General features: G+C 34.5%; 1 protein-coding gene across 1 annotated transcript in view; it reads left to right on the forward strand.

Annotated features, from left to right (window-relative positions):
• LOC132555210 (C-Maf-inducing protein-like) overlaps positions 1–22,385 on the forward strand; it is a 72,228-nt gene extending 49,843 nt beyond the window's left edge. The window contains exons 6-19 of the mRNA XM_060219565.1: positions 4,060–4,167; positions 5,901–5,981; positions 6,218–6,321; positions 7,457–7,558; positions 7,861–7,947; positions 8,201–8,266; positions 8,416–8,442; positions 9,034–9,190; positions 10,591–10,704; positions 11,122–11,262; positions 13,377–13,571; positions 13,766–13,871; positions 15,137–15,207; positions 16,930–22,385. Of these exons, the coding sequence (XP_060075548.1) occupies positions 4,060–4,167; positions 5,901–5,981; positions 6,218–6,321; positions 7,457–7,558; positions 7,861–7,947; positions 8,201–8,266; positions 8,416–8,442; positions 9,034–9,190; positions 10,591–10,704; positions 11,122–11,262; positions 13,377–13,571; positions 13,766–13,871; positions 15,137–15,207; positions 16,930–16,989 (1,419 nt within the window). The 3' untranslated portion in view covers positions 16,990–22,385. The remainder of the gene's footprint in view (positions 1–4,059; positions 4,168–5,900; positions 5,982–6,217; positions 6,322–7,456; positions 7,559–7,860; positions 7,948–8,200; positions 8,267–8,415; positions 8,443–9,033; positions 9,191–10,590; positions 10,705–11,121; positions 11,263–13,376; positions 13,572–13,765; positions 13,872–15,136; positions 15,208–16,929) is intronic.
• Positions 22,386–22,504: the final 119 nt, after the last annotated feature.

Genomic DNA, 22,504 nt, shown 5'->3' on the forward strand with positions numbered 1-22,504 from the left:
AGATTATATAAAAACGAGACCAGATTATATAAAAATGAGATCAGAATACATAAAAACGAGATCAGAATACATAAAAACGAGACCAGAATACATAAAAACGAGATCAGAATACATAAAAATGAGACCAGAATACATAAAAACGAGATCAGAATACATAAAAACGAGACCAGAATACATAAAAACGAGATCAGATTAGATAAAAACGAGACCAGAATACATAAAAAGAGACCAGAATACATAAAAAGAGATCAGAATACATAAAAACGAGATCAGAATACATAAAAACGAGACCAGAATACATAAAAACGAGATCAGAATACATAAAAAGAGATCAGAATACATAAAAAGAGATCAGAATACATAAGAATGAGATCAGATTATATAAAAACGAGACCAGAATACATAAAAACGAGATCAGAATACATAAAAACGAGATCAGAATACATAAAAATGAGACCAGAATACATAAAAAGAGATCAGAATACATAAAAATGAGACCAGAATACATAAAAAGAGATCAGAATACATAAAAACGAGATCAGAATACATAAAAATGAGATCAGAATACATAAAAATGAGACCAGAATACATAAGAATGAGATCAGATTATATAAAAACGAGACCAGAATACATAAAAATGAGACCAGAATACATAAAAAGAGATCAGAATACATAAAAACGAGATCAGAATACATAAAAATGAGACCAGATTATATAAAAACGAGACCAGAATACTTAAAAACGAGATCAGAATACATAAAAATGAGATCAGATTATATGAAAACGAGATCAGATTATATGAAAACGAGATCAGAATACATAAAAACGAGACCAGATTATATAAAAACGAGACCAGTATACATAAGAATGAGATCAGAATACATAAAAACGAGATCAGAATATATAAAAACGAGATCAGAATACATAAAAACGAGACCAGATTATATAAAAACGAGACCAGAATACATAAAAACGAGATCAGAATATATAAAAACGAGACCAGAATACATAAAAACGAGACCAGAATACATAAAAACGAGATCAGAATACATAAAAACGAGATCAGAATACATAAGAATGAGATCAGAATACATAAGAATGAGATCAGAATACGTAAAAATGAGACCAGAATATATAAAAACGAGACCAGAATACATAAAAACGAGATCAGATTATATAAAAACGAGACCAGAATATATAAAAACGAGCTAAGATTATATAAACGAGATTATAATATATGAAAAAAAACGAGATCAGAATACATAAAAACGAGATGTGTTTATTTTGCTGTGTTGACCATATCTTTTGTTAAATTTCATTGTTTTAATTGTTTCAAAAGGTATAATATATCAGTCAGTCAAATTCTTGTCATTTCTCTGGAATAATTTTTACATCCTTCAATAATTTTTTTTAGGGAAAAGGAGGATGGAGGAGATATACTTTAAATGATCTTGACATTTTTAGCTCACCTGGCCCAAAGGGTCAATTCATTTTACTTTTTGTCTTCCAATCTTATTTTTAATAAGAAATAACCATGACTGTTGTGCAGTTTTTTTATGTGAATTAATTTTCAGGGAAGGTCAGAACTGGGAAATTTTACTACCTTAGTGATAAAAACGAATGGTGAAAAACTTGACACAATGGTGAGGTGCTAAGAGAGTTTGTATGTTTTAGGAGCTTCTGGTCATTTAACGTCATTGTGGTACTTGATCAGAATTTCCATGTTACATTTGCCCAAGTTTAAGTTCCGTTTGTCATTTTTAGAAATAAACAAAAACCCTCAAATTATTTTCCCTATAAAACACTTATTTCTATGCAGACAATATTTATTTCACTACCAAAACAATCACCTGACATCATCAAGTTGTGATTATGACTTTACAATAGTGTTAATACATATCACATTATATAATATTAATGACATGGCGGTCTGACATGACACAACAGGCTGGTTAAAGGACTTTGTATGTATACTTGTTTGTGAATATTAAATCATTTATCTATGCTGCTTAAACAGTTGTTGGATGTGTCATTGAAAATCATTTTATCAAGAACATCACACATTTTCAAGATGACTGATGTAGTCTGTTATATAAAATTAACCGTTTCCATCACTACATGTTATGTAGGTGTATGTAGGTACTAAAGTTAATGTTCGAAATGTGATTCAAAATGATAATGGGTTACTATGGTGACTTGGTATTGTAAAGGTAAAATGACCATTACTGAATGATTAAGACAGAGTCTGAAGCAAACTGACCATTACCTGTAGAGTCTTGGGTTCAGAACATGACTTCGGGCCTTTGTTGTTTAAATGAATCTGATATTTTCTGATATTATTATCTTTCTGGACATACAGTGACCTTTTTTGACCAGTCTCATCCATCACATTGCATTGGTATATAGCGGACTCCTCGACAACTGCGAGAGACGAAAGGGGAAGAAATTTGTAATTAACTGAGATAAACTGAGATATTGAATAAAAAAAAGTTAATAGTATGGTCCAGAAATGCTTTCTCAAAATTGTAAATTTTGTAACCCCTGGGTCCTCCGTTTGCTTCTAGAAAAAGGAAAGTTTTACCACAAGTTACATTGGAAAATAATACTTTTGGGTATATTTAGTTTAATTTTTGTGAGAAATACTTCAATCTTGGTTTGAATTATTATCATCAGATAGCAATTTGATTGAATGTAAATACAGATTAGCACCCCACCCCATAGGCCGAAGGGAGAAGTGCAAATGGACGTATTTGCTTATGTGCCGAAAGTCTTCTTTTCAAGACTCAGATGCTGAAGGCTAATAAAACATTCCATGAATGGGAATGGCTGAATATGCTTATCAAAATTATGAATTTTGTCAAACAGGGGTACCTTTTAGGGAGGGGGTAAATTTTAGTAATGTTTATATTGCCATCAGATAGAAGGTTTCAATAAAAGCAATTCTAATTATAAAATGACCTCTGAAATCAAATCCAATGTTTTTTAATGGGATATAACAGAAGTTTGTGACGAGTTGATGGGATTAAACAGTATCTAGTGATATTTTATATAACTGAAATAATATTCCCATCTCAGTTATACCAAATGTGTGATGAGATGTTTTTGATGAACATACGAGTCTGAGTGTGAGAGAATGTGAAGAAAAAACAACAACCAAAGATCAATTTCAGAAATGCCAGACGATTTTGATATAGTACCTTGTTTCATGTTCTAGTTATTGATTTTTGTCAGCGACCATATAATGGACGTCAGATTGCTAGCTGTGGCTGGCCTTCAGTACGTTATTGGGAAGACCAGCACAATCTGTGTACAGTAAGCTGGGCAGGTCTTTACCAGAATATCACAGCACCACATGTGGTGGTACAGAAAATCTTAACAAGATATCTCTCTGTATCTCCTGTAGGATATTGTCTTGTCTTTCATGCTGTTATGGTTTCAGTTTTGTTCTGGGCACCTCCATGAATCCTTGCTCTGTTGGGATCAGTGTGTTCCTTCAAAAAATGAACTTCTGAAGAATCAGTAGCTATACAAAGGTTTTCTTTTTTTGGGGTTTGACAATACGTGTCTGATGAATTCTGGCTTTGCAAGAAATCTTCCTATATTTTACATTTAAAAATTGAAACTTGTGGAGAATTAAAATCACAACGGGATAATTGTTATGAGAAGTCTTTGACGTGTTGAAAAACGTTTCATATACCATTAAATGGTACAATGAAATTTAAGTCCTTATCATAAGATTTCAAAATCATGGAGGAAACTTCATTTCACAAATTTTGGCAAAAGTAAGCATGTGACTACTAGAATCAATGGACAGGGATATTCCAACCTAGTGAAAGAGTTTGACTGGCCAGTACTAGGAATGCTGATCAGTCTGACGCAATTGAGAGTTGGGATATCCAGCTGTTTTCCCCAACCCTGTGTGAGATAATTATATTTTCCCTTAAACTAACAGGATCTTGATGTGAAGTGAATGAGAAACAATTTGTCTACTTTTTCTGTCTTCTTGGTCTTCTCATGTCATAACATAAATGTTTACTAAGGGAGAGGTCTCTATTACAGAATGCCGATTTCATCACCAGAGTAGCACACGAGAACATCATCGTAGCCTTGACACCTCTACTGGAAAACAATTACCCTACACAGGAAATATGTGGCTTCTTCAGCAAGGTGAGCTATCCATAAATCAGTACAATGGACTGGATTTGAAAATCAGACACATAGTTGAAATTTGGTAAGTCTGTCTTATAAATCTATCATTTGGATTTTAATTAATAAATAAATAAAGATGGATAAAAATGGATAAATAAATACAGGATGCTTAGATATTGCTTATTTAAGAAGTAGAGTTGTTCCCCTTCTTTAGCTCCTATAAATAGCTCTTTCCTTAAACAATTTACTAATGGTTTGTAACTTTTCAAAAAACACTTTTATATGATGATCACCTTTCTAAATGGTCCTGTTTTGTTTTGCCTTATTCAATATGCACATTTTCGATGGTAATTGAATAATTCTGTTGGTTTATACAGAGTGTAGAGTACGTAGTGTGATCTGTTTTATACAGGGGTTGTGGTTATAAGATATGAAATCCAGATTAAACTAGGTCTAGATTACACAGAGGTCTGGATAATGATATAGAGAGTTCCAATTACACAAATTTGAATTACACAGGGATAAGTGGATAACACTAGGTCTGGAAAACACAGGGGTCTTGATAATGATATTGATATAAAGTGTATAGACTGCACTGGATTATACTTGGACTCTGGGTCATACAGTCTGGATTATACTTGGCCGCTAGGTTATACAACCATACAGTCTGGATTATACTTGGCCGCTAGGTTATACAACCATACAGTCTGGATTATACTTGGCCGCTAGGTTATACAACCATACAGTCTGGATTATACTTGGACTCTGGGTCATACAGTCTGGATTATACTTGGAGGTTATACAACCATACAGTCTTGATTATACTGCTAGGTTATACAACCATACAGTCTGGATTATACTTGGCCTAGGTTATACAACCATACAGTCTGGATTATACTTGGGTCATACAGTCTGGATTATACTTGGACTCTGGGTCATACAGTCTGGATTATACTTGGCCGCTAGGTTATACAACCATACAGTCTGGATTATACTTGGCCGCTAGGTTATACAACCATACAGTCTGGATTATACTTGGACTCTGGGTCATACAGTCTGGATTATACTTGGACTCTGGGTCATACAGTCTGGATTATACTTGGCCGCTAGGTTATACAACCATACAGTCTGGATTATACTTGGCCTCTGGGTCATACAGTCTGGATTATACTTGGCCTCTGGGTCATACAGTCTGGATTATACTTGGCCTCGTGGTCATACAGTCTGGATTATACTTGGCCTCAGGGTGGGTCATACAGTTTGGATTATACTTGGCCTCTAGGTTATACAACCATACATAGTGGATTATACTTGGCCTCGTGGTCATACAGTCTGGATTATACTTGGCCTCAGGGTGGGTCATACAGTTTGGATTATACTTGGCCTCTAGGTTATACAACCATACATAGTGGATTATACTTGGCCTCGTGGTCATACAGTCTGGATTATACTTGGCCTCAGGGTGGGTCATACAGTCTGGATTATACTTGGCCTCTGGGTCATACAGTCTGGATTATACTTGGCCTCTAGGTTATACAACCATACATAGTGGATTATACTTGGCCTCTGGGTCATATAGTCTGGATTATACTTGGCCTCTGGGTCATACAGTCTGGATTATACTTGGCCTCATGGTCATACAGTCTGGATGATACTTGGCCTCTGGGCCATACAGTCAATTGTTCTTCATGTCTGCAGCATTTTGTGATGTGGGGCATTTTAATCAATTTGCATGTGTATTTTTTTAACAGCACTGTAAAAACAGCCCACGCTCCAGTATTGTCATAGAACTCTTCACTCCAGTTGTCATGAGGATTATGAAACACAACACAGTGAGTAACTCTACTTAATATCAATAATGTCAATTTACAGTTAGTATCCTGTTTCCTGTTGAGAAGTGATTAGTAGAACATATTTTGTCCCTAACTAGCCATATTATTTCATAACCCAATAAATTTTATGTAGTGCTCTTATCTGGTTGGAATACCTTAGCTTCATACCATCTTTTTTACTGTTTTATAAACTGTCATTAATGTTTTGGATGTGAAAAGATTAAGTCATTTTACAGGATTTTGGAAAGTATCCACGAATGAGAGGATTCGTACAAGAGTACATCCAGGCCTTAAATTGTCAAAACGATGGTTTCAACGTTGTACAAAACTTTGTCAGAAGGTCAGTAGCATGATTATTGTAAGGCTGTACTTGAGGGTGTATGTTACCTTAGTGTGACATTGAGACTGAAGGCTGTATTTTAACTTTGCTACTGTGAAATTGAAACTTAAGCTGTATTCATACCATGGAGACTTTAGGCAGTAAGGTACCTTACTGTGAGAAGGAAAAAAGGAGGCTTAATTGGACCTTAAGTGGTATGGCGACAGAAAGACATCAAGGCTGTATTCTTATCACGGAGACAGACTTAAGGCTGTATATTACCTTACTGTGACATTGAGACTTAAGACTGTTTTGTACTACTGTGACATGGATATTTAAGGCTGTATGTTACCTAATTGTGACATTGAGACTTAAGACTGTTTTGTACTACTGTGACATGGATATTTAAGGCTGTATGTTACCTAATTGTGACATTGAGACTTAAGACTGTTTTGTAGCTACTGTGACATGGATATTTAAGGCTGTATATTACCTTACTGTGACATTGAGACTTAAGACTGTTTTGTAGCTACTGTGACATGGATATTTAAGGCTGTATATTACCTTACTGTGACATGGAGACTGAAGGCTGTATTCTTCCTTACTATGACATTGAGACTTAAGACTTCATTTTAGCTACCATACTTTGTCATTGAGACTTGAGACTGTATTAATGTCATAGAGACTTAAGGTTGTATGTTACCTTACTATGTCATGGAGATTTCAGACTGTATGGCACCTTACTGTGACATAGACCGACATTTAGGATTGATACTTGCTCATTTTAACATAGATGTTTAAGGCTGTATGTAACCTTTCTGTAACACAGGGACTTAAAGGTGCAAGTTGTCTTACTTATTGTAACTTGGAGACTTTATTATGAATGACACTTAAGATTACTTCCATGCTTCATCTTCTTTTCAAAAGAATTTCAATTCAGAAATCTTCATCGCAGCTTAAATGACTGATTTAAACAAATTAAATTAAACAATCTACAATCAAATTGATATCACCTGGGTGATTTTAAATAATAAAGGGAGGTAATGCTAACACAGATAACAGTTTTTACCTTAATATGGTATCATGAACGAAGTTTTGAAATTACAATGGAGAAGAAAATGAATGTTAAAGGGACCACTCATTTGTTTGTTTACAGTATGCATGGTCCATCGAGTACATGTCCACATCCTCGTGTCCTGCCAAACATGGTTGCTGTATGTCTGGCTGCAATCTACACCTGTTATGAAGATAAGAGAAAGTACAATACATTTACTAAACATCAATGAGAAATTTAGATAAATTGATAGCTCCATTTAGACTGACAGAAAAATGAACAAAGGGCAATAACTCCTATTTTATGTGATTTGTATCATTAAAAATTTGACTTTTATGAGCAAGTCTAAATTTTTCTACATTGAGGTACTTTGTGTATATATTAAAGGAATTTCAGAAGCAATGTGCTGACATATAGTTACATTGACTTTTGTAGTAGAATTTGGAACTTCAGTGTTAAACAATATGAAATTGCCCTTCAATCAGTCCATTGGTTACCTCTTTCAGTGCTATGCAGAGCAACACCACCATTATCTTGGATAAACAGGAATGGGAGATGAAATTACTATGTTATATTGGAATCCTGGAAACACTGTAAGTATATGTGCTTTGTTATTGTAATACTGTAGAAATGACTTGTAGTAATTTCAATGGCAGCTAGGTAGCATTGAGTGTTGCGATTGCTGGATATTCATGTTTCATGGTGAGACGTCCACTATTTTGTATACTAGTTCAATAGACATGATTTTGTTGTGTGATAGCTCTGGTGTCATATTTTTATAATTTTAGACATCTTGATATATATTTATACATTTGTAGATATTTAAATGTTTGTTGATATTTTTAGGTCTTCTTACTCGGACTGGAGACTGGTCCTTGGTAGCCTGCTACAACCAATTCCATTTCCTAACGAGTGAGTAGTCTCCGCTGAAAATGTTTCTGTTTTATTCATTTAGCATTATGATTATTCCAAGTAGGTTGAATTGTTCTTATCTACTAATCTCAGTATATCTTCTTGTGTAATGCCAGCTTCTATAAAATTACTGTTGTTGACTTTTTCAGTGCCCTTGCTCACGAGCTGTTCACTTCGTAAGTATTGTTACTTTCTACCTGGACACACTGTAAATCATGAAAAAAATATTCACACAATTGAAAAGAAAACTATTTAAAAGGGCAATTAATTATTCTTATTACATATCTTGTCAAAAAATTCAACTTCCTGAATGGAGTGTTCAACTAGTGATCATATTAATGAGTTAAACAGTACAATGAAAAATACTTGTATGCTGGTAGTAGGAATGATTTCAAGAATCTCAAAGTATTTAAATTTTTTGTCAAATTTGCTAAATTTTCATGTTTTGTACAATGTATTCAGACATTATAATGTATAGAAAATTTAGATTTTGATATCAGGAATTCAAATTTCCTTGTTGAAATTATTTTTCTTTGTTGTTAAAAAGTGTTCAGTTTGTATAGAAAATGAAGCTGATTGACATTGGCAGGAATGTTATTTGTGAATGACATTTGATTATCACTGCATGTCTGGGCTGTTGTGCTTGGCTCTTTTAACAACATTTGATTTTAACTGCAAGAGATGTCATTCATGGATATGTGAATGGCAGTTGATTATGAATGCCATTGCTGTCATTCATGGTTCTGTTTATGTATTTTGTTTTGTAGAAAAATGAAGCCTGTCCTGCAGAACATAGCTGAAGATGATCACTGTGATGTTCACCAAACCATTCTTGGAATCCGTGATGGCAAGGAGGGCTGGTTTCATGTGTACACACCAGGAAGTTTAGCCTGTGATGATGAGGGCAAGCTGTGGGGAGCCATGGTAGGTTTGTCAGCATCATCTACCTCATCATTCCTGCATCATAATATCCAATTAAGAATCCTGGGGTACATTTAACTCTCATGCCTGATAATATACACCTCATTCCATATACCTTACCATAATCCCTGCCTCAAATGTACACCCCAAAATCTCTATCCAGAAATCCAAGCCTTAAACATCTACATGTACACCCCAAAATCTCTGTCTCAATATATCCACTCCAAAATCTCTACCCCACCGTCCTGAACTCAAGACTTTCTTCTCTTCTCTACCTGCAGTCTCAGAATCCCTTCCTTAATATCTCCATGACACATCATCTACCTCACAAAGCTTGGGTCACCATATCTGTCTCCACCTCTTTACCATAATTGTCCCTTCACCCTGCAGACCTTTGAATAAAATCTCTGCTCCAAAAGATTTCTGCTTCAAAAGATATTTCAAAACATTTATAGACATATAGAGAAGAAGGCACTTTGATTTAGAAAACTTTCCTTACTTTGATTCAAAAGCTTGTCCTAACTTTGATTTAGAGAGTGTGTCCTAGCTAATCATGTCCTAATTTTGATTTAGAAAGCATGTCCTAACTTTGTTTTAGAAAGCGTGTCCTCACTTTGATTTAGAAAGCATTGCCTCACTTTGATTTAGAAAGCGTGTCCTCACTTTGATTTAGAAAGCATGTCCTAACTTTGATTTAGAAAGCATGTCCTAACTTTGATTTAGAAAGCATGTCCTAACTTTGTTTTAGAAAGCGTGTCCTCACTTTGTTTTAGAAAGCATGTCCTCACATTGATTTAGAAAGCATGTCCTCACTTTGATTTAGAAAGCATGTCCTCACTTTGTTTTAGAAAGCGTGTCCTCACTTTGATTTAGAAAGCATGTCCTAACTTTGATTTAGAAAGCGTGTCCTCACTTTGATTTAGAAAGCATGTCCTAACTTTGTTTTGATTCACTTTGATTTAATGTCCTCACTTTGATTTAGAAAGCATGTCCTAACTTTGTCATGTCCTCACTTTGATTTAGAAAGCATGTCCTAAGTGTCCTCACTTTGTAGAAAGCATGTCCTCACTTTGATTTTGATTTAGAAAGCATGTCCTAACTTTGATTTAGAAAGCATGTCCAAACTTTGTTTTAGAAAGCGTGTCCTAACTTTGATTTAGAAAGCGTGTCCTTATTTTGATTTAGAAATATTTTCCTTGCTTTGATTAAGAAAGAGTGTCCAAACTTTGATTTAGAAAGATTGTTTTAACTTTGATTTAGAAAGATTTTCTTCACTTTGATTTAGAAAAAATTTCCTAAATTTGATTTAAAGTGTTCTACCTTTAATTTTGAAAGTGTGTCCTAATATTGATTAAAACATAATGTCTTGTTTCACTAAGATTATCCTAATTTTGATTCTACAGCTGAATTCCCTGATACATTGCTGTTGTAAAAGAAAGAAGTTTTTGAACGGCCTCAACAAGATGGTAGGACCCATCATGCTGTTAGCCTTGCGAGAGAACGAGGCAGCCATGGAGGTTTGTTAAGATACTATAGATGAGTAACATCCACACAGACACATAACTTAAGTTTAATGCTTTATTACACCTGATGTTAAGAATTTAACATTAACATCACTGGTAAAGAGTCTTTTGAACACATTCAGGTTTTCACCTTTCACAGTTATCTCCCCTTGACAACTTTATTACATCCACATATCTGTAACAATAACAATAAAGCTCCCATTAGGGCAAGCCACAATGTAGGTTCCTCTCTAAAAAATATAAAAAGAAATTAAGAAGGAAATAACAAATAAAAATAAAAAATGAAAATAGAACCCATGTAGAGTAAGAATGGGACAAAAAATATACACAAAGTATATAGAAATGTTTGAGGTTTGGGGTAGTGATCACTAGATATTTCATAGATATTTAATTGGTATGATTTTTCCACAGGTATTGTGTGCGATGTTGGAGTTTGATGTGGTAGAGAGCAATGATATGAAGATGCAGATGGTAACGACTCTGCAAAGTACTAATGTGGGGAAGCGTATGTACGCGCAACTGTGTGAAAGGCAGATTGCCCTCAGGGAGTTGGTATGTATAGCTATATTATGGTATATTTAATCATCTCAACATTCTTTTTACTCTTTATTTTTTAGATATTTTGAAATTTTCACATTAATTTGATAAACTCACAATCATCACATGGTGGGCTACTCAAATTGCTGTGTGTATGTGGTCTATGGTCTATCTGTCAGTTAGTGAACAATTCTTGGGAAGTACTCTTCTGGAGAAGAACCCGATGGATTTTTTAGCTGACCTGGTCCAAAGCATGGTCTTTAAAATCCTACTCCTCCTGTAGGAATGATTGAATTTTGCCCAAAATTCGTCTCAAACATTCTTGGATGAAGAATAAACAATTTTGTATAAATGGTGGATCTTGGCCCCCTAGGGGAGGAGGAGAGGGACTCCATAGGGGAAACGTGTTTAGATCCCCATTACATAACCATGTATAGCATTGCTGAGAAATATAATCACTATTGTGGTGTAAGAATTGGCCCTGGGGACTGGCCACACTCCTAGGGACTCAGTTTCATGGCAATGGAAACAGTTGAGATCCCCACCTCTAAACCATATATTGCAATGATGGGCATCGAGAAATACACATTCAAATAATTTCTGGATGATATCTTTAAAACAGTTGAAATTCCCACCTCATAACCATATATATATAGAGAGAATTGCTTGTTACATAAGAATTGACCCTTGGATGTGGCACACCTCAAGGGACATTATTTCTGGGCCATATTTTTAATATAGTTGAGATACCAACTGATAACTATATAAACTGTTACTTGGAATCAAAAGAGAAAAACAGTAATTATATAAGAATTGGCTTGGCTTTAAGATCCAGTGGAGGGATATAGGCCCTATGGGCCTCTTGTTGTGGTAAAAGGTAAATATGTATTTTTTAGAATGCTTCGGAGACATCCCCTAAGCTAACAATATCTTCTGGTCATTGTATCTAAGGAAAAGGCAGACATTTCAGTCTAAACCTTGCTTGGAAACATATACAGGCATCCCAAGGTAGAAAAGTTCTGCAACCTGTCTAACAGATTTTCATTATTTCAATATCGGCCCAAAGGGACGAAAAGAAACAAAGCATAAGAACATTTACTCGCTTCTATTTTTTCATCCGAGTGAATGAAGAACCTGGAAAAGAATGTGGAACACATCTTTATGACAAACAGATACAATATTAGTCAAATAACAGAAATATGTATTGACATTACAATTTATACACCTAGAGCCAATGCATTTTTGAGGAAAAAAAACAAAATGTATCAACAAATGAATAACTATGGCAAACTCGATTTCATTGATTTTATAAATTCCTGCATAATAAGCTTTACTATTTCCATTTATTTCCTAAAGAAAAAGGGTTCACTAGTGCACTTTTACACAATCTATGACAGGTCACCACTTTTCACATGTTTTACTAGTCAAGCATTTACAAGACCTGGATTGATAAAACAAAAAAATGATAGTTGTATGTTATACAGCGCTTGTCACACGCTTCATTGACATTATAGTAACTGGTCATGTCTAAAGCTCAGTGCCCATGCACATGTTTCGGGATATACATGATGGACTGCAGAAAGTTTGCTGTGTTCTCAGTATCATTATATTGTTTTGATATATCTTTGGATAGCTGAGAATTATTGATCATCTTCATGCAAGTTTTAAGTCCTCAGGTGAGTGCGCTCTCCTCGAGTCAGGCATATGTGTACTTACACGATATACAGGCGAGTTTCACTGCAGGCTGTCAATGTTGAAATGATAATTAGTTTAACAATTTGCAGATCTTTTATACCCTGGGATGCCCGTACTCATTTCCAAGCAAGGCTTGGACTAAAATATCTGTCACTTCCTTAGATACACTGACCGCAAGATATCGTTATCATAGGGGGCATCGCTGAAGCATTTGGGAAACAAAACTGTTCTTTTAATTTCAAAATTAATTCTTTTTGATTTACATTGTCAGCTTTAAGTCAATGGTTGATACAGGCAGTGTTTACATGAATCATCAAAGTTTGAAAAAGCTTCAATGAGAATTGAGATTGGTTTACATGTTTTTGATATTTGTAAATAGGCACAGTGTACAGTGTAATTGTATGAACTCAAATGTTTGTAAATTTTTGTTTTAGCAACAAAAAGGAGGCCCTAAAAAGCTCACCCTGCCATCAAAATCAACGGATGCTGATCTGGCCAAGATGCTAAGTTCTGGGTCCTTTGGAAACCTTGAGTGCCTCAGTCTGGCCTTCACGCATGTCACAAGTGCGTGTGCTAATGATCTGATCAAATTACCATCGTTACGTTACCTCAACTTGTGGTCTACACAGGTAAGATGTTAGAATTGGTCAGTAGTGATTTGTAATGAAGTACCTCCAGATAAACTCACAAACATTAAATTCATAATATTTCTAGCATATGTAACTTTGGTAAGTACTAGACACAATACACAACTCGGCTTCTCATTAGCTAGATTATTATATTGTTGCTATTTGTCTAAAATGTTATATTGCTTTTTTCACAGTTTGGTGACGCAGGTCTACAAATGATATCAGAGTACCTTCAAAAGTTACAAGTGCTGAACCTATGTGAGACTCCAGTCACTGACAAAAGCCTCATATGTTTGTCTGGTACGTTGACAGCAGCTCTACAGAGAGAAGTTTGTACCCTGTGCTATCACAGGCTGGTGTCGTTCATTATTTCTACTCCTCTTCAATGGATTAGGTTACAAAGATAAAAAGTTCCAAATTGAAATTCAGACCTATTTTATATTCATGGTGATTGTCATGGCAACCATCTCGAAAAAAACTTGCTGTTACTACTTCTTCTGAACAGAATATTGTATTGAAACAGGGCTTGCACTCAATGAACTTCTACTTGTGTTACATTCAAGATGGTTTTGGTTTGAAAAACATCTCACTACTTTTAATAAAAAGAAAGTCAACTTATTGCTAATTCTCCACAAGCATCATACAAATGTTAACTCTTAATCCACAAAGTTATGTGTTTACAAACTGTTGAAATTAGTTCAAATTTATTAAGTAAAATTTCTCCACAAAGACAAGTGACAACTAAATAGTGATTTTTCAGCTCACCTGGTCATGAACAGCTGATCAGATTTTAACCAAATTTGGACAGAAGCATCCTTTGGGGAAGTGGAATGTTTGTATAACAGGCCTCGAGGGCCTGAGGGGTCAAGGTCCCTTGGGCTGGAGGGGCAGGACCCTATTGATCTGAAACATGCTTGGCTGAATGGAAATTAATTGTACAAACAGTGGGTGTCAGCCCTTTAGGGGCAAGAGGGGTGGGACACAATAGGGGAAATAGAGAAAATTGTTTGAAAGCTGTCTTTTGTAGGAATGCCTGAATATTGCCCAAAACTGGTCTGAAGCATACTTGAGTAAAGGGGAATTAATTTTGTACAAATGGTAGGTGTTGTCCCTGTTGGGCAGGGGCGAATAGTGGAAATAGAGGAAATTCTCTAAAATCTATCTTTTGTGGAAATGCCTTGACTCTGTTCCAAAATCGGTCTGAAGTATACCTAGTTGAAAGGAACTTAAATTTGGTATCATGCAGGAGTCACCAGAGATGTGGGTCCCAATCGGATAAATGTGAAATCCTTCTTCCATACAAGGATATTGTCCAAGTTTGGTTTGAAGCATTTTATATGAATAGAATGCTCTGATTTCTGTTTGACCACAAGGCTTGGCCAAATAAGGAAATTATATGTCATATTTAGAATTCTTTGTTAAATGACTGAATAGCTGAATTAGCCAGGTGCAGGCCCCTTAGACCTCTTGTTTTGGAAAACCATGAAAATTTAGCTCCACCAAAATATATGATTTTACACTATATACAAAAAGCATAACATAACTTTAATCCTTTGGTTTTCCAGCCTTGAAAAACCTACGCAAACTGAACCTGAACAGTACAAGTTTGTCAGCATTGACATTTGAAGGGTTAAAGGTAAGATTGTAAAACATCTCATAAAGCTGCCCATAATGGGAATGTAAACTGACCTACATATTTCTCTACCATTTGAACAGGATCATGATTCTACTACATTGCCTTGCTTTTTGGTATACCATCTGCTTGGCAAATACTGCAAATAAGAAATCCATCAACTTCCTGTTATGATACTTGACATTTCATACTGTAAACATACTTTACTTGGTGATAAAACTTTATTGCAGTGTTATATAATATTTTTGGAAAATCAGCATGTAGATGACTTGAGACATCCACAATAATTGTATAACAATTACTGCAGTCAGACATTTCTGTGTGAAAAGTATTGAAAAATGATTGTCGCTAAAATATGTGTATTTGCTATAGTTGATATATATTATGAGGATGCTGTGACTTGATCGGCTGATAATTTTCATTTGACTACTGTAAACTTGAAAGTCAAAGTTAGCCATATTTAGAAACCTGGTATCCCTTTATGCTTACATGTTAGTAGAGAAATATCAGTAGCCGAGGCCTTTTGTAATTGAGAAGAAGTGTATTGAAGTCTTAAACAAACTTAACAGGTTTTTTTTTTATTTCCACTTGACTGCCGTGACCTTTAAAGTGAGTCAAGGTCTACCATAGTAACAAACTTTGTAGCCCTTCATACTAACATTGTCAAGGCCAAATATCAGTAGCCTCAGCCATTGTTGAAAAATAGATGACCTTTGACCCTGTAGCGAGCTTTTTAATTTGACCTCCTAGATATTTATATGTCCATTATGAAATTAAGCGCGGGTCTTTGTCTACCATAATATCATTTCAGAAAAGCTGTAAATACTTACTGAATTATGGCTGTTTTAAACTTTTGACATTTAAAGTCATATCGGCCATATAGAAATTGTAGTTTTTTTTAAATAAAATATCAGTGCACATCAATAGACCATGTCTCAAAAGACATTTTAAAAAACATTTAAACATATCTCTTTCCGATTTGGAAATTTAGATGTCACAAAACCATGGAAGCGGAATAAGAGTAACAGTGAGAAACAGAACAATAACATAAGGTCTTTTCATCAGTTGGTAAATAACCCTAATAAATCTATGAAAGTGAATCTCCAAAATGTTTTTAGAAGTCTAATGTTTGAAGTGATGTTGTGCTGTCACTAATTATAATTTGTTTTACTGATAGTAAGTTTATTGCAATTTTACATATATGACTATTAGATACTGTATTATATTTTATCAATATGTATAAACTATTTCACTGTTTTGTCATACTTGAGTGCTAATAGAATTATTGACTGATCCAGCATCACTGACATTAAGTGACAGACATTCTATCATTACCATTGGGTAAAATAAGGGATTATAAAGGGATGATAAGCTGATGTTAATATTCACAGTATCATGCTACAATTATTATCAGTATATTGATCACTTTCAACGAACTTTAAACTGAACATAAACAATAAATGGTTTCAATAATTTAGATTTTCAAGGTTGCTCACTTTATTTTACTAATGAAGATGGACAGGGGATCTTGATGGCTAAGTCCTTGTTTTAAGTTCATTCACTGCGCTCTGTCCTGCAATGTCTTTGTTTTAATTATCAGTTTTTATAATTATCAGATTACATGCTTCCATTCACAAACACTTTAGCCTCCATGATTCAAAATATTTTCACCATCATTAAAGTTTATTGATTCACATGTTGGAGTCATAATTTCAATTGTTTCAGACAAAACTTCCTGCCCTGCAGGAGTGTGATGTGCGTTACACTGATGCCTGGTCTCTGTAGGAAGGGTATACTGGAAGTCTTTCTTTTCACGGATTTTTCACACCAAATTCAAGAGTGAACGACCTACATCTGTGGATCTACTTTTCTTCTAGGTGTCGTGGTTGACAGCTAGTGTTTCTAGAGCTACCGTTCATGCTGTTTCTGGTATCTTTGTTTCCTTGAATTGGAAAATTCTTGAATGTGTGTATATGTACGTGTTCAGGACTCAGCCGACAGAATCTATGGACCAACTCCTACAAACAGTGACTTCTGCAAGTCAAGTCTGGATATATGTACAAAGTCCAGGTGAAGAGTTGCTCTTTGACTTTAATTTCTTATCCTTTGGATGTAAGAGGATTTCTGACCACTAAAGTGCTTTCAGCTGTTGAGAATGAACTATGATGTCAAAGGGATGGCAACTCATGTCTAATTTCCAGTTCAGTCTTATGATATAATGTGCGTAGCGGGGAAAACCAAGCCTTTGTTGTCAACGACTACAATGCACGCAAAGGAAACCATATATGGTCATCATTTCAGATGTGGAATACTAAGTAATGTCGTAAGATGCTGATTCCTAATGTAAAGTGAAGAACTGAGTTTAGAAGTGACCACCAATTAAGTAATTAAATAAAGTGAACTTTACTTCATCGTTTCCACAATCTCTCTGTCACGATCAGGGTCACTGACCCAATAGAGGTCAAGTCTATTTATAGTCGTCATGACCTGTGTTTATAGCGAAAATCCTTGGGACGGTGCCCAGTGAGAAGCACCACAATGCAGATGATGTTGTACATAGTGTTGATAAATGTCTCTCAGACTGACATTTATGGTATTGTCCTGGATGTATTTATGTTTTGCTCTCAAAGAGTTACCAAAATTTCTGACGATGACGATGCTGTCATCTTTGTTGTATTATTGTCTACCCCAAGTCATCTGTCATGTCATCAGTCATTCATGTCTGTCTGTCTGTCCAAAGTGAGAAGTGTCATCAAATCGTGTCTCACATGCCTTTATCTGTTCACGTAACTTGTGTCTCTGTCATTCATCTGCCCTCAGTAACCATCTTGTTTGTATAACATAGATTTTTTATTCATGATCAGGAAGGCAATGTAGACAGGTTATAACAATGATCAGGTTAGGTGTCCAAATTTTTTTTTTTTTTTCGTTTTTGGTCAAATAGATCCTGGAGTAATGTCATGACCGAGTATAGAAGACAAATACACACAAAGAAAAGCTGTACGAGGGGAGATAACCCTTGTGGAATTAGACTTCAAGAGTTTTATAAATGTTAGGGTGACTGGATTATGAAATAATTGTCATCAAATCATTTTTGTGTTGCACATATATTTTTCTTATTTATTTGTACCATTTCATGTGGAATCAAGCTAGGTATTTGAAGTAAAATACATTACGATCAACTATATTGTCTTAAATTGACAAATTAGTGAAAGCAAGATTAAGGCATTGGGTACCTTTTCTGTTGGCCCAGTGCAGGCAGCAAAATCAGTATTAAGGAGATGCATTTACTTTGGTTAGCTGGATTTTGTAGAAAGTACAGCTTCAACAGTCTTTTGTTAGATCTTATATAGTGTAGAACTTTAGATGTTTATAAGTATAGAGTTTGAATACTTCTTTTTATTTTTTGGATAAAAAGCTTTAAATTAACAAACATAAGAATATGGCAAATTTCACAAAGTAATTGAGTGAAAGATCTTTAGAATTTGGCATCATTGGGCCCTGCAACAAAACCTGCAGCCAGGGTCAGGGTCTTTTTGAGGTGAGTCACCTTGTAGTAGCTAGTAGTTACCTCACTGAACAACATATATGAGGCTTGTTGTATGCCATCCAGAGCAACTAGGGTAAAGTGTCTTGCTCAAGAGTATGACTACTTCAGCAAAGACCATTTTGTTTTCCAGCTTCCTTAGAAACACCAACTGCCACAGGTAAGGAGCTTTTAACTACCTACATCAGTTATTCACTTGAGCTTAAATAGACCAAGTCTGTAATCTACTGAGTTATAATATTTCCTTGGAACAAATACAGAGGCATAAAATTACAAATACTTTCACTGTGAGCACCAGTAAAAGATCGTAATGGTTATGCTGCATTAGGAACAAATATCAGGGACTTTGTGATAACATTCTGTAAAGAAACAGTAAGTCTCAAAGTTGTGAAGAAAAATCTTAAAAACTCCAGACTTCTAGCATACATGCACTAGCGAATAGGGGTTTGTGCGTAACCTTCTAGATGGATGCCAGGTTGACAAAGATACATGCATACTATCACATGACATTTGAACTAGTGGTTTAGGGAAAGATACCAGCTAACCTTGTTAGGAAGTCTGGTTTTCGGGCATAGCACCAAGTATTAAAAGCTAACCTTGTTGAGAAATCTGTGGTTTCAGGGAAGGTAACAGGCATTAACAGCTAACCTTGTTAGGAAGTCTGTGGTTGTTGGGAAGGTACCAGGTTATTACAACTAACCTTGTTAGAAAAGCTGTGGCTTTGGAAGATACCAGGTTATTACAGCTGACCTTGATAGAAAAGCTGTGGCTTTGGAAGGTAACCAGGTTATTACAGCTAACCTTGTTAGAAAAGCTGTGGCTTTGGAAGGTACCAGGTTATTACAGCTAACCTTGTTAGGAAGTCTGTGGTTGTTGGGAAGGTACCAGGTTATTACAACTAACCTTGTTAGAAAAGCTGTGGCTTTGGAAGATACCAGGTTATTATAGCTAACCTTGTTAGAAAAGCTGTGGCTTTGGAAGGTACCAGGTTATTACAGCTAACCTTATTAGAAAAGCTGTGGCTTTGGAAGGTACCAGGTTATTACAGCTAACCTTGTTAGAAAAGCTGTGGCTTTGGAAGATACCAGGTTATTACAGCTAACCTTGTTAGAAAAGCTGTGGCTTTGGAAGGTACCAGGTTATTACAGCTAAGCAAAAGCGTTTTAACCAGCATTGCTGTTTTTTCTGTTTTGGAAGATTATCTGAAAGCCTGCATTCAATTTTTAAAAATAAAAAAAGATGTCCATATAGTTTGCCAGCAAGTCAGTGATTTATAATTTCATCTAATGTTGATTCTAAATCCTATGATGAATAGAACTCATTCCATTACATAATGTTAACATATTCAAAATAAAAAAATCATAAATCATTTAGAAAGGAAGCCTCCTTCCTATATCATCATTTAATTCAATGTACTGTTTATATCAGTACAGTGTACTGTTGACTATGTACAGTGTACTGTTGACTATGTAATATGTACTGTTGACTATGTACAGTGTACTGTTGACTATGTAATATGTACTGTTGACTGTACAGTGAACTGTTGACTATGTACAGTGTACTGTTGACTATGTACAGTGTACATTTGACTATACACAATGTACTGTTGACTACGTACAGTGTACTGTTGACTGTACAGTGTACTGTTGACTATGTACAGTACACTGTTGACTCTGTACAGACCAACCTGTGCATGCATGTAATCATAAATGCTTTATATAGAAATATTTTTTGTTGAAATTTTTAGAATTTATTTCTTCCCGTTTGTGTTATTTTGTGCAATAACTGCTGTTTTTTAGTTAAGTTTTAGCTACATATATATGTAGTGCCATTTTGGTACTGCCCAGAGTGCTACACTTGCTGTGTTGTATTCAGAGGGAAATTCACTGCCTTTTAATAAGTAACACAAGGGTACAACCATTTACATTTGAGCTGAATATGATATAAAAATCGATGTTATTTTTAAAACCTTGTTTGATAATACTTTTTCCAGGGCCTGAACCATAGTAGAGAGATATGAAAATAAGTTTTGAAATACAGAAATTAAAGACATTGATAATGCATGGAATTACTGCTGATGTTGTTTCATGGCAATATTAACAAGATATACTGGTAATTAAGCTGAAGTGTTGATAAGCAAGTTATTTTAAACATGCTGTTTTTAATATGTTAAGATTTCTTCTGCTTGTTTCTTTGTCTTTATTAGCGATTTATGTTTGAATTTTTTTTTCTGTGATATATAATTTTATAATAATATTGTAATTGTTGTTTAATGCTGTATGTTGAGAAATTATTAAGATTTGTATATACTATTTTTGGGAGAAAAAAACATATACCATGTGTTTTTATTTTGTTGAATGGGTGGGTGTTTGGAGGGAAATGTTTATTTTTTTTGATGTATACAAGTATTACTCTGCTTTCATTGATACACTGCTTAGTTTGTATATGTAATTTGTATGGTTAACTTGGTCGCTTTTTGTACAACTGCTACGAAAGTCTAAGTATGTTTGGTGCAAACAGAAAATCTAAATGTTTTTATTATTCAAACATTTCTTGTGCCTCATTTAAAAGTATTATATAGTTGCTGATAGTGAAGGGGTCAGTTTTCCAAACAGATAGAGAAAAGAGCGTTTTGATCGTGTTTCGAGTTCAATGATATAAAAGATTTTGTGTTTTCAATATAATCAAAGGAAAATTGTTATTGTGCCATTTCAATATCAATCGTTTCGTAAAATTTAAGTATAAATTGTTACTGTAACATTTCAGTTTCAATTGTAACAGTATTATTTCAGTAAAAAGTGTTACAGTAACATTTCCGTATGAATTGTTACAGTAAAATTTCAGTATAAATTATTACAGTAAGGTTTCAGAACAAATTGTTACAATAACGTTTCAGTATAGATTGTTACAGTAACGTTTCAGTATAGATTGTTACAGTAACGTTTCAGTATAGATTGTTACAGTAACATTTCAGTATGAATTGTTACAGTAACATTTCCGTATGAATTGTTACAGTAAAATTTCAGTATAAATTATTACAGTAAGGTTTCAGAATAAATTGTTACAGTAACGTTTCAGAATAAATTGTTACAGTAACGTTTCAGAATAAATTGTTACAGTAACATTTCAGTATAGATTGTTACAGTAAGGTTTCAGTAAATATTGTTACTGCAGCATTTCAATATAAATTGTTATTGTAACTTTATCATATAAATTGTTACAGTAACACTTCAGTATTAATTATGGTACAGTTGCATTTCTGTATAAATTGTTTCAGTAACATTTCAGCATGAATTGTTAAAGTTACATTTTAGTATGAATTGTTACTGTGACGTTTAAGTATAAATTATTACTGTGACATTTCAGTTACATACTGGTTTCCTAAATTAATCCATTTTTGGAATATTATGAGTGCAGTCCTGTAGATTTTTTGTATCAATCTTGATATTTCAGTTTCTTGGCTCGTTACTCAGAGTATGATTTAGTTTTTGCTGTAATGATTTGTTCAGTAGAAAAAAGAAGGATCAAAAATTCATATGAAGATTAAAATTCACCCATCTTTAATTCTCCATTTATAAACTTCCACTTGACTTTTTCATTGTAAACCATGAATCTAAATAAATTTTCAAAACTATCAAGTTTTGTTGTTTTATCTTTTAGACCTTGGAAATACAGATACGGGGATTACATCTATTTTGATTGGTTATATTCTAAGCATTTTGAACAACACCTTTAAATTTGGATTGGTACCAG

The sequence above is a fragment of the Ylistrum balloti genome, unplaced genomic scaffold (assembly GCF_031769215.1).
Source record: "Ylistrum balloti isolate Yb309-2 unplaced genomic scaffold, AGI_CSIRO_Ybal_v1 Utg370460, whole genome shotgun sequence".
In the NCBI taxonomy this organism is placed as follows: Eukaryota; Metazoa; Mollusca; class Bivalvia; order Pectinida; family Pectinidae; genus Ylistrum; species Ylistrum balloti.